This window comes from Odontesthes bonariensis, chromosome 23 (genome assembly GCF_027942865.1).
Source record: "Odontesthes bonariensis isolate fOdoBon6 chromosome 23, fOdoBon6.hap1, whole genome shotgun sequence".
In the NCBI taxonomy this organism is placed as follows: Eukaryota; Metazoa; Chordata; class Actinopteri; order Atheriniformes; family Atherinopsidae; genus Odontesthes; species Odontesthes bonariensis.
The window spans coordinates 12,224,181-12,237,028 of NC_134528.1; the positions used below are offsets into that span (position 1 = coordinate 12,224,181).

Here is a 12,848-nt window from a genome sequence, read left to right on the forward strand (position 1 = left end):
GCATGAGAATTGTGTTCACTTTTGTAAAATTGGGAAGTGAGCCAAAGGACTAATACAATAGTCTTTAGAGTTTTGTGTCAGATTCAGGGTTTGAGTGAAGCGAGCTGATGCAGCAGAGGTGATATAATGTCGAGGCTTGAATCGCTGTACCTTTTCTTGGTCTTTAAAGCAAAAAAAATAAATAATTTTGGACATTCTTATTGAGAGGAATGAGATCTCTGTGGCCAAATCTCTTTGTCTGGAGCAACAAAAAGTCATTTTGTGCCAGACATGACGACTTCGGAGGCCTGCACACAGGGCTTAACATAGTTTATGGATTTTCACAACCTGATAAAATAAATAATAAAACCGTAAATGAGTCGTCAAGTCGTTTAGATGTAGTGTATTTTAGTTCACGCATAATATTAGTTCAGAAGTGAAACAGAATTTTCAAATATGGAGTCAAATAGTGTGTCAAATTACTTATTCCACGAACAATTTCAGAGATCAATAATCAAGACATGATATCAGTGTTTTTCTTAAGCTATTGCTGCCTTTTATGCAGACCTTCAACAGTTTGTTTAAAATGCATCAAGCAACACTTCAACCTATAATCAATGATACACACATGGCTCTTTCCTCATACAGTCGAATTTGAATGCACACACTGAACTAAGGGCCTTCACAGAGACATGGACTTACATCGGTGTAATTAACAGCCAGTGATATATCGATAAAAGCTCTGATGTTCTTGGCCCCCTGAAAAGGCTCGAGTCACACAAATGCAAAGTGCTGAGTGTCTGATTGAGAAAACATCTGCTGCAGTCATTATCAAACGCCAACTTGAACGTATGCTCCACTAATCAATGCCAAAGGCATTGATGTATATAATAAAAACTGTATTTTAACATCATTACAGATGCACTGCATCTAAAATCACAGCAGGCAGCTTGGAGTTATTATGCATATGTCTGTTAAACTCTCCGCCAGCCTCAGTCAGGTAGGGACTGGAGACAGCTTTAGCAGATTAAAGTCCCTACACTTGCCAAAGCTCAGGCTGTAATCTGAGTTTTACTGAGCAGAACCTGGTGGTCAGATGTGCGCGGGCGTCGGATTACAACGATGGCGGTCCAGATAAATCCCCTCATTCTCCGGGCAATTGTGACGCAAGACTCTGTGCTTTTGTGTGCCAAAAAAAAAAATTATGAATAATTCTGCTCGTTCATCCCATTTAGTGGATATTATAATATTGTGCAAGGATCCAAACGCCATTCTTAAAGTTTCCCATCAATATCCAAGACTCGGATCTCAGTTTTAGCAAAGCAAATTATCTCCAGTTCAACACCCCCTCTGGTGATTACGCCATCCTCGCAGGGAGAGACAGTAATAGACTTTCAATCTCGCTCATTGAATCACAATAAAAATGCAAATAACACACACACACACACAAAAAAAAAAAAAAACAGCAGTGGCAGCAGTTGAAATGGGCAGCCAGACACAATCAAAAATAGCCTAAATTTGGTGTTTTTACTGGCAAATGAAGATGAAACGAATGAGAAATGTAGGTCACTTTAGCAGGCTGAGCAGTGCTCAGACAGATGCCTGTGCAGAGGTCAAGTGAGAACAGGCCATATTGTACGTGCTTAATATGGTTGTGGAGCAATGTGGTAGCTGAAACATGTCAAGATTAAAAGAAGGATGGTGGACACAGAAACCTGGTTTCGCTGTTAATTAAAAAAAGAGAAATATAAACAATAAAATTCCGCAAATTTAAAAATCTGTACCACATTACTGGGACATTTTGGTGCCTTTTCAATAAAGGAAGGGCTAAATTTAAAAAAACTAGATAGACCTTACCCATACCTATTACAATCAGCCACAACATTATGACCAAACACCGAGTACTGAATAGATCCTGCTGCTCAGCAGTGTTTGTGGGAACCTGTTGCAATGCAGAGAGGAGGATACGACGGGTCTGCAAAAATGTCCCATCAGTGGCTTTTAATGTTCGTCGCTGATTATTGCACATGATCTGGGTAATTATTACATCATAAGTCACCTCTCTACTATTAGCAGCATTTATGCAATCAGTGGAATGACAGCTGTGCGACACTGAACAGTGAAAAAAAAAAAACACTTAATATTAGAGGCAGATTTGTCCATTTTTGACCAATTCTGCACATCGGTCACAACAGAAGTCCTTGTGGAATTCAGAGAAAAGTTTGTATACGACAAACAGAAAAAGCACAGTGATACAGAAAGCAGTGGAATAAAAAGGCTTTCTAACTCTTAACACAATCAAGTTTAAGGACAAGATGGTGTCGATACCTGCATGCGAGCCCAATTAGCTCGAGTTGATGCGTTAATGCTGATTGTTTGTGTCTGATTCTTTGCTGCAGTGTTGAACTGGACTTCAAGCTGCAGGAGGACAAGCTACAACCACTGATGAAGAGGCTTTGTCCAACGGAGGATGCCCACTTCCCCCCCCTGCCTTACCCCCAGGAGGCCTTCACCTCCACCCCAAAACGCAAGTCCAAAGCTGACTCCAAGAAGCACGCTCGCTGGAAACTTTGGTTCCTGTGAGAGCACAGGACCATTTCCAACCCCTGCTCCCAATGCACAGGATTTAAGCGTCCATCTGGTCTTTCATATCTGTTCGGTCTTCTGTTTTATCATGTCCTCTTGGATTTTGTAGACCAGTTTTAATGGAGAGCTATGGTGAGCTCTCCATTGGACATTGGACACTCAGAAATAACAGGATGCGTAATGGGAATGTGGATACAACGGACAATTCCCATTGTCACGCAAACCAAAAATGGATTCAGTCATATTTTCAACTAATTTCTTCAAACAAGATGTGAAATAATACCAGAGAAACATATTTGGGGATCAGTAAGGTGAGGAGACCAATTTTAATTCCTGCTGTCCCTTTGCATATATTTTTATAGCTAATGTCGGTGGGGTCCTGTTCTAAGATGACGGTCCGGTGTCCGTCACATTTCTATTCACCAGTTGGAACTTTGTCATTCTTCCCAGCCTTCAGGAAAAGGTGGCATTTCAACCGTGATCCTCCGAGGCCTCCATAAACAGCATATCACTGTACGCAAAAGCACAATTAACACTGTTCAGGATACCATTTCTGCAGAATAATCAGAAAAAAAATCAACTATTTTGAGTATTAAATGTATTCACATGTAGATCACCTACTAACCATGAGAGATTGAGGACTTTCATATTGATCTAAAGAAGAGACCTAAAGGACAAAATGTCAGAGATGTTTATTCGAGTTCTATGATATACCTTTCCATCGCCAAAATGTCTCCTTAAATCATCTGACTTTGAAGTAATGAATGAATAAATGCCACTTATTTTCTTAATAATATTTGCAAAAATAGACGTCAATGTACTTTTTTTCTATATAAATATATATCTATGAACATTCACTTTAAGGTTAAGAGAAATATATTTATTTGAGTCTAAGTGAAGGGAGCTGTGCAGTACGAAAAAACTACAGTGCAAAGGAAGTACGTCATTTCTGTTGCTTCTTTCATGCATCAAATGTGGTTCTTTTGGAATCTCGCAGTGCATAGAGTCATCGAATCCCAATACTCTTAAGAGGGAATCCATGCAGATAGAACTTCAATAGAAAAAAAAAAAAAATGTCGACAGAGAGGTAGTTTTTCAAAATTCTTCTGGTCTATTTACAGATTTTGAGAATAAAGTCAATTTAGTGAGAACAAAGTCAGACTGTCAGTAAATTTTGAAAATAAAGTTGAAGTAATGAGAACGAACGAGAATAAAGTTGGCATACAGTTTTTAAAACCAGGTCAAAAATGTTGAGAATCACATTTCAAGGCTATGTTGTAATCATTGAAATGAAATCGAATCATTAAACAAACATTAGCTCACAGAACAACACAATGTCTCCAAAATGCCTTTAATCAACTGGTTACATGGTATTCAGGATAGGCTTGCCTTTATTTATAAGGAAATCCCTCAACTTTTAGCACAAAGGCAGTGTGGTGAGGAGCGTCGGGAGCAGCCACAGCTTAGGAGGACGAGCAGCCGCCCGCAAATCGAAAGGTTACTGGTTTGATCCCTGGGTTTCTGGTATGACAGAGAAAAAGCACTGCGTGACCTGCATAAACTAAGGAGTGCTCCGAATATGTGAATGAAATGTGTGAATGTGGCTGAAAGTGCTTTAAGTGGTCAACAAGACTAGCAAAGCACTACATAAATGCAGATCTTTAATGAAGTGTTAGTAGATTAAAATGTCCTTTACAATAAGCTGAAACCCTACAGAACTGCCCTCACGGGTTGCATTAATGCTTTTAGCTGCTCCGTCTTAGATGTCCGCATGTTGACAGCCGGTATGCAGTCACCCTCCAAACTGGATTTCATAGATCAGAGGAGCTTACTCTCAGCTTTTCAACTTTATTCTTGAAACAGAATTTCAAGAAAAACTTTACTCTCAACATTGACTTTATTCTTGAAATGGGATATTTGAAAAAAAAAAAAAAAAAAAAAAGGGGGGGGGGGGGACAATACCTTCCGGCTCCATTTTATTCTCCTCAGCGATTCCAATTTTCTTTTAGACACGTGCGAGGGATAACAAAAGAGTCGCCGTAATTCAGCCGCAGAAACCGAGCCTAAAGGACTGAATGTGCCACATCTGATCACAACCAGGGCTTCTACAGTGCAGAGTGGCAGGCATGTAGCCGTGCATGCTTTTTACAACTCTTGACTTTTGCAGTACATTTTCTAGCTTTTCAAGAAAGAATTTTTAAAGAAAATTACAAGTCTTTTTTTCCCCCATTTCAAGATCCTGCTGTCCGCTTAGCATCTGTTTGACTCGTGTCGTATTTTCAAACAGGGTTCTAAGCAATGTACAGTCAAAACATGACAAGCTTTTACTATATATATATATATATATATATATATATATATATATATATATATATATATATATATATATAAAAAAGTATATGCTGTATAGCATCAAACGGGGCCAATATCTAAACGAAAAGAAAAACTGAGTTAACAAACACCTGCAGAAGCATAAAACCGAAGTCACTTTTCAAGCCAAAAGCACTGCCCCAAAATAAAGGAATTTTGCCAAAGTGGTGTTAAAGGAATAAAAAGAAACAACACAACAACAATACCTAACAGACATCTGGTCATCACAAGCTTCAACATGCTGCATTCTGTGATTACTTGTTACTCACACCTTCACTCTTGTACATGCCAGGTTGGTTTCTTTCAGTAGTTACACTGTAGCATCGACAGAGAATTAGATGTTTTATCTGTACCTTAAAGAAGTGCAATTGATTTATTATGTGCAATACTGTCTTTTATACTGTTTTTTCAGAAAACGAAAATCAATAAAGCTATTTAATATTCAAAATATGGACAAATAAAAACGTACACCTAAAGAGCTCTCAAAATTTCAAGTAGACCGAGTTTCATTTGAACTTCAATAAGCGTAGCAGGCAAATGCAAGCAGTGGCATTGGTTTGCCTGAATTACAAAAAAAATATGCTTCTTCAGTTACCTCTAAAAGCATCCAGCCCACAGAAGATGGTCCTTAGTTGTTTTTTTTGCTTTGCATTCAGGAGACCGCAACAAATTACCATCCATCACTGCATTTGATCAATTAAGAGTTTTATTTTCCCTTTTTTTCCCCATTTTCAAGAGCAGCTCAGACACAATGTTGTTTGCTTTCGATCTCCTTCTTTTTTTTCGATGTGGCAGAGAGGCACAAAACCTTATCAGAATGCAACAGGACACAAGCAGCACAGGTGCACAAAATCAACCTGCCTTGGAAACTGTTTTTTGAGCCAAAGCTCATCGGACAGTCCTTGCTGTTAACATCAAAACTGTAATGTAGTTGGGAAGGAGACAAAGTACAACATAAACAAGAGACAACCAGGCACAAAGCCCTGCAGAAATCCCTTAGAGATGCAGAGACGGTCTCATGCCATCCTCCTCTCCACAGGGCCTCCTTTGGGTGGTACAAACACAACGTCCAGTGGAGCTCAACATCTTGCTTTCTGTTAAACAAAGTCCTTTGTGGTTTAAATGTTTTGAGCATCGACATGCAAGTCAAAGTGGTTTTCACACCATTTTAGCAGTGAATGCACACCTCATATGAGCAGGGTCCAAAAAAAAAATGAATTAATAAAAACACCAAAAGGGGGGTGCTCAGTCAATGTTTTAGCAAAAGTGAGGATAGAAAAGGTGCAGTAAGCGATAAGTACATTTTTGAGGCATTATGATGCAGTGCCATATCTCACTACGCTTCCTTTTCTGTAAGAGCTCTGCAGCAGTCTGGCCAGCATGAGAGAGGGAGAGGGAGAAAGATGCAAGATCTGAATACAAATATTTGGACAGAAACGGATACAAACACATAAAAACAGTGAGTGACACAGATGACACAAACAGGAAAGGATTGTGATCTGAACAGGCGTAATTGATACGGCTGTGTTGCAGCACTCTGTTCAGTCGGTGAGTGCATTCAGCAAAGTAAAAGCTCTAACCCTTATAGCTGGTCAGCCCTTCACTGTCAATCAATACCACAGAGCCCTTCCTCTGCAGCTCTCCACTCCATTCCTTTTGTACACTGCAGGGATATCATCAGAATAACGCCACAGGACGGAATCTCGAACACAACTTGTTTATGTGTTCAGTGAAGTTCACAAAAAGTGCAACAGGTCCTTGAAAAACAATGTCTGGATTTCTGCTCTAATCGTTTTAGTATACTGCGTAACGAATGATGAAAAGGCAAGCGCAGCTCATATAACAGACTAATAAAACCACAGCGTCATTACATCTGTTTCAGTGGAACGTGAGAAGTGGAGCATTGGTGCGTAACACACAGATTTCTTTCATTACCAGTTTCCTATTCATGTGCATCTGCAGGCTCATCCAGGCTTAAATCTGAGGAAATGTAATTCAAGGACATGAAGGTAGAAGTTGGTGATTTCAGCAGGACCAGCAGACATATTTCTGCTATTGTCCCAATGGAAATGTATTCAGAAGGACTCATTTCGACCTGCGTGTGAGGCTGGGGGTGAATACAAAGACGCAGCCTGCTCGGATGTCCAGAGATGCAAATGTGTGACGCCGCGGTATCGCTAAGAGGCATACCACTGCAGTGACAACACGCAACGAAACCAACGCCCCCAAAGTCGTCACTGTGATCATTCTCATCAACATTCTGCGTCCACCACCACCAGGAGAGAGAGAGCAGAAAGTTAATGCATAAATCTAAATGGGAGAGTCTGCCACTCAGAGGAACAAGGTTGGCGGTTGGTTGCGGTGTTGAGTGAGCAGCAGCGCTATGTGCCTGCAGAGCAGGCAGCAGCACCCGGAGGCAGCAACAGTCCCCCTGATTAGAAAGCTATGACCCTTCTAGAAGCGCTAACTGGGTCTCACAGCTCATAAAAATTCATAATAATCTTATTGATCATTAAATTGTGATTCATGGACCCACTTCAAATGCAGCTTAGGTCACAACCACTGCAGTGAGCAACATTCGAGTAGAGGAGCCATATGTTTTTATATGACCTCCAACTCCCAACGAGTAAACGAACAATTTGCACATCGACACGAAATACTATTCAGGTGGGCTACTTAGAAATGTCAAATCAGTCAAGTACAGTGGAGAGCAAGCTGTAGAGGCATCAGGTAACAAAAGGAAGAGGTCAGAAGGGGCAAAAAAGCAAGCTGGATGTAGGGCAGCTGCAGCATTTATATACAAAGTAGATCATTTCAACGAGGGCTACAGGGGGTCATGGGTAGAGTAGTTTCATTAAAAGAATGGACACTGGTGTTCTTCAGCACCATTCAACAGCCGCTGTTGGAAGCAGGGAGCACCATTTCTCCTGCACCACAGGAGGAATGCTGAAATAGATGCACTTAGTATAATACAGCAGAGAGGAGACATGCATGTGGTAGCTTCATCTCGACAGCCTTTTAGACAAAATGGGAAGCAACTTCCATATCTGAAATACATTATCAAAACAAACCCTCTGCAGAGAAAAATAAGAAGGTAGGAGTGCAGGCTGAGTTGTAAAGATAGCAGATGCGATTTTCATAAACAAATTTACTGATGCACAATCGCTTTTCTGAATCCACTCCAAACTTTTTTAACCATAGCTAGACAGGACATTACAGAGCGGGAATCTACAGAACAAGAGGGGGAGTGGGAGTCCTACATGGCCTCCAAGCAGCTGACTGGGGGAGAAAAAAAAAATGGGCAACAGGGCAGCGATAGCTCAAGTCACAGCTTCATTAGTTTTACATTATTCAGCGTGATGCTGACAAGCAGTGTGTAACACAGAGGGCTACAAAATTAGCTTGCTGCATTGCTTGAATGCCTTCAGACAGACTGAGATAGAAAGAAGGGGCATCTGCAGAAGCCCTGCAATCTCTTCAGCAAAAATGAGTGCGACCCAGAAAGAAAAGATAAACAAGAGCAAGAGAAGACAAAGGCTGCTCATGACATCATATTATAGCACTATTACAAACACACTCACAAACATGCAGAATGACCTATACCATGGGCTTTATTAAGTTGCTTGCTGCTAATGTGGCACAATTACTGCTAATACAAACTTGAAATAAGTAATACAGTTTCCTGATGCTCCCCAGATGGAGCAGGTGCTCTGTGTGTGCACATTTGGAATGTAACTCCAACCAGCAATAATATCTGTATCAGCCAGGGCCAGATGACTCTGTATTCCTATTCATTTTCTAGCACAAAAGCGTCATCGTTCAACTGTATTCAAAAAAGCAAAACTGTTCCTTTAAGTGCTTTCAGAAGAGTCCTTCATCAACAAACCTTGAATGAAAATTAAGTTTACTACCCAAAGTAAATATAACACAAACTCCATGTAGCTCCTATGAAAACAATCATTAAGCAGATGCAACAGAATGAGCCACAAAAGTTAATATTCATCCCTCAAAAACAACAAGAGTGACATTCACGGTTCTTTAAGAGCTCACGTAAAGCTACTGAGGCTTCTCCTTAAACATCAGGCAGACAGCATATTTACACAATGAATGATAAGTGCTTTAACTGCTATCAAGCTCACACCAAGAGTGTCTGGAAGAAGGATTCTAATGGCAATAGCTGGGGGATACTGGGATTAGATTGCAGAACACTGCATCAGATGTATACAGATAAGTGAGGATTAAACACATAAACAAGCAAACATACATCCAAAAAAAAATGCTGTAACAGCACAAAATCCACACACAATCATAAATAACTCCCCAGCAAGAGATATGGAAAAAAAATAAAATAAAATAAAAAATCAAAGCCGCTCTTTGATTGAGGAAAGTGAAAGCAAGCTGCTATGGTAGACTTCACCTTTAAAGATAGTTTTGAATCAGAATGGGAGTTCTAGTGGGCTTGTGGGAGTTTATCTTTCTGTGGATCACAGACTACTGAAGCTGAGTGTACGCGTGTGTGTGCATGTGTGTGTAAATCTGTAAGAAGACACGGCTATCGAGCCGCTGTTACACTGCTGATGCTTGCAGAGAATCCGACAAACTTACGATGTGAGGAGAATCACGGCCCATGGAGATGACCGTCCTGTTTACCGTCCTCAGCAGCTTCTCCATGATGATTTGCACATGCCACTGGGTGGGACCCTGCAAAAATACAGATCAATACACACATTAGTACAGAAACAAAGTATGGAAAAGATACTGATCGTAGAAGAATTCAATTCTTACAGAAAAACAAGAAAACTAAGGAAAGCAGTATAGGCAGAGACATTGAGGCTATTTTTTTTAAATTCTTTTTTTTTTTATTGTATAAGTTGTTTCTCAGAGTGTTTTGCACAAAATTTCAACAGAATACTTGAAAGATGTCAGTGCTAACCGATTTTTCTTAAGCCGAGAACAAAACCCAGAAAGACTGACTCTGAATGGGTATTACACATCTGGACAAATGTGAAAAGGATGTCATCAAAAACATAAAAGCAAGGAACCACATCACCAGTAATTGCAGGTTTGCAAACGCTATTACAGATGGTTATTGAGGAAACACAATTTTATATCATTAAATTTGGTAAGCCAAATTAATGATGTAAAATTTTGATATACAGCAAATTTGTATTTGGCTGATTAGTTTCCTGACATAAGCATGTGGCAAATGGTCAAATATTATGATAGAACATGAAATATTGAAATTGTTAGTATTCTTTATTTGTTGTGGGGGGGGGGGGATCCTGCCATGCCCAAAACTGTTCCTATTACATCACAGCAAACCTACCAATCAACTGAGACTGTAGACAACCAGATTTGGAAGGCATCCAAGCTCTAAAATTGCTTCCACAGATTGGGAGAATCATTCAGGTCTGGACACTTTGCTCTGTTTCTGTCTTGTAAGTGTCGTGTCGGAAGGCGTACTGCTGCTAAAAACAATGTTTTTCTGCAGACTGCCTGATGTTTTCAACCAGAATCTTAATGAAGTCCACTTTTCTCATGACGCCGTTTCATTTCAGAGGGCAGTCTGGTCCACTTGCTACACGCTACGCCACTTTCATGCTTTACATTGTGTACCAAGCTCTTGGGTGCACACTGGAGTGCTTTTTCTTTCTTTATCTTGACAGTGCTGCACCCCTTTGTGCTAACAAATCCAATTTAACTCATCCGACCACAGAAGAGATGACCAAACGATTTCTCCTTTCTCTCCTTTTCTTTCTTTTTTTTTTTTTTGGAAAGGCAAGGCAAGCTTTTGTGCACCTGTCTCAGAGAAGTGATATCTCCTTTCTCAGCGTCAAAGGAGTTGTTCACTTGAGGACCTGTGGACCAAAAATTCAGGTGCAAAAACATCAGGCAATCTGGAGAGAAACATAGTCCTGTGCAGTATCCCTTACAGATAGAAAATGAACCAGAACATGCTGCCAATATGGTCAGAAATGGGTAACAGAAGGCAATAGCCACATTTCAGTGGAGCACAGCCAGAGCAAACTTGAATCCCATTCAAGTGGAGGGGACCGTGGCTGGGTACATGCTTTTCACATCCTACAACTTTTCGGGTCAGATGCGTTGTGGCTTCCTGTGCATGGATACATTATCAGTCTCGGTCAACTGTATATTGTAGAAGTATGGATAAAGTTGGATTCTCTACAAAGCCTCTCTTTAAAAGAAGTGTCCCTGTTGTTCTGCTTTTTATCTTCGTTGTATGGTAGTTTTAACTTCTTCTTTTTAAAAAAAAAAAAAAAAAAAAAGATTTATCCAGATGAATTCGAATTCAAGGACAACTCCCAACCTGAAAGAGATCCAAAGAGAAGTGGTCCAAAAATCACACTTTTTAAATCAGTAGTATCGATTACTGTGTCTGCAATGAAAGGCTTTGCAACTGATTACTAGATGGAGTATGAACACAGAAATGATTCGGTTTTTTTGTTTGTTTTTTGGGGGGATTCCAGCACAGGCTTTGTGCATCGGTCAAATAAATTTTGTGAGTAAAGATTTGGTAGGAATATGAATGATTTTGGGCTTCATCAAAAATGAACTACTTCAGTCATGATTCAAAAGCAAAAGGTTGACAGATATTTGCAATCATGTGATAACTAGCAAATAAGCTAAATTACCCTTTTGTTATTCTAATGGATTTATACTACTCCCACAACAAACAAAAAAAAAACTGCTTTTAAATCTGTGATCATGACTGATACAGCCAAATTGGTTGACTTTTAGAATAATCCTTTAAGCTCATTTGCATTAGCTTTGGTCAGTTTCTTTCTGTCTGGAGCATCTGTGGGGAGAACCGTCTTAGCAGATTTAGCTCTTAATATTTCACACAGCTCTACGTGCGGCTGGAGCACTCATGCAAACGAGCCAGCGCATATACATGCATATCTCCACAAATTCACAGGAGCATTGGGAGAAATAAGACAGAAATAGTCCTTCGAGGTTTTCTTGCCTATCCTCTTCCAACATACCAGCTGCAACAATATGGCTGGTATTATTTTCATCTTGTGAGTCTGTCATTCATCATGCCGAAAACAGGGTCCTGGAGAAACCTACTACAGAGGGGAACTACCACAAAAGCTCTTTTGAGTGCTGTGACAGGTGTTTATATGGCTGTCAATCTGAAAACTGTGCAGTCACAGAAACTTTCCAAGCAAGTAGTTGATATTAAAGGCAGAGTTTGAGAACTCACTGGCACTGGAGCCAGTGTGATCCCGCCATAAGCTAGCCCCCAGTTTCCCTGTGTGTTTGTGAGTCTGGAGGAGCTCTGGCTTTGTTGATGTGAGGGGCAGATATGAAAGAGAGAGCAAGAGTGTGCAAAGGAGCAGCAATTTAAGAGACAGCGAGACAGGCAGTATAAAGGCCAGAGCAAGTGGGAGACGTGGATAATCCCTAGCAGAGTGGAGTGTGGGAGGCTGGACCATGGTGATCAATGACGAGAGTCTGAGAGGGCCTGGGGGAGGACATGAGGAGTCTGGGCATGGCAGAGGATGAAAAACACTCACAGGCCAGCTGAGTGTCTTTGAGTGTGTGTGAGTGTATGTGCGTGTGTGTGTGTGTGTGTGTGTGTGTGTGTGTGTGTGTGTGTGTGTGTGTGTGTGTGTGTTAGCATCTAAACATTCAAAGCTGGTGCCTAAAAATGAGGGATGGGAGCTTCTGTGAAAAATTCTAGAAGGATTTTCTTGATCAATATCCGTGATCAAGTCTTGACCGTAACTTTGCTGATGAATCCCTGTAGTCATTTACCAGATTTATTCCAAGTATGAAGATGCAAATATTTTCTCTGATGTCTGTCATTATATAAATATTTTAGAGTTTCAAGCTGACGATCAAAGTTCCATCACTTCCAAGGAGCTTTTAATGCACATTCCGGGTCATTT

General features: G+C 40.4%; 2 protein-coding genes across 3 annotated transcripts in view; one reads left to right on the plus strand and one right to left on the minus strand.

The window, feature by feature from the left end:
* Positions 1–3,946, plus strand: part of insyn2a (inhibitory synaptic factor 2A) — a 33,442-nt gene extending 29,496 nt beyond the window's left edge. Inside the window, exon 4 of the mRNA XM_075457888.1 lies at positions 2,379–3,946. Coding sequence (XP_075314003.1) covers positions 2,379–2,562 — 184 coding nt within the window. The 3' untranslated portion in view covers positions 2,563–3,946. The remainder of the gene's footprint in view (positions 1–2,378) is intronic.
* The window catches only part of dock1 (dedicator of cytokinesis 1), a 189,502-nt gene that overhangs the window by 101,395 nt on the left and 75,259 nt on the right, over positions 1–12,848 (minus strand). For both annotated transcript variants that reach the window (XM_075457886.1, XM_075457885.1), the window contains exon 27: positions 9,541–9,636. In XM_075457886.1, coding sequence (XP_075314001.1) covers positions 9,541–9,636 — 96 coding nt within the window. The remainder of the gene's footprint in view (positions 1–9,540; positions 9,637–12,848) is intronic.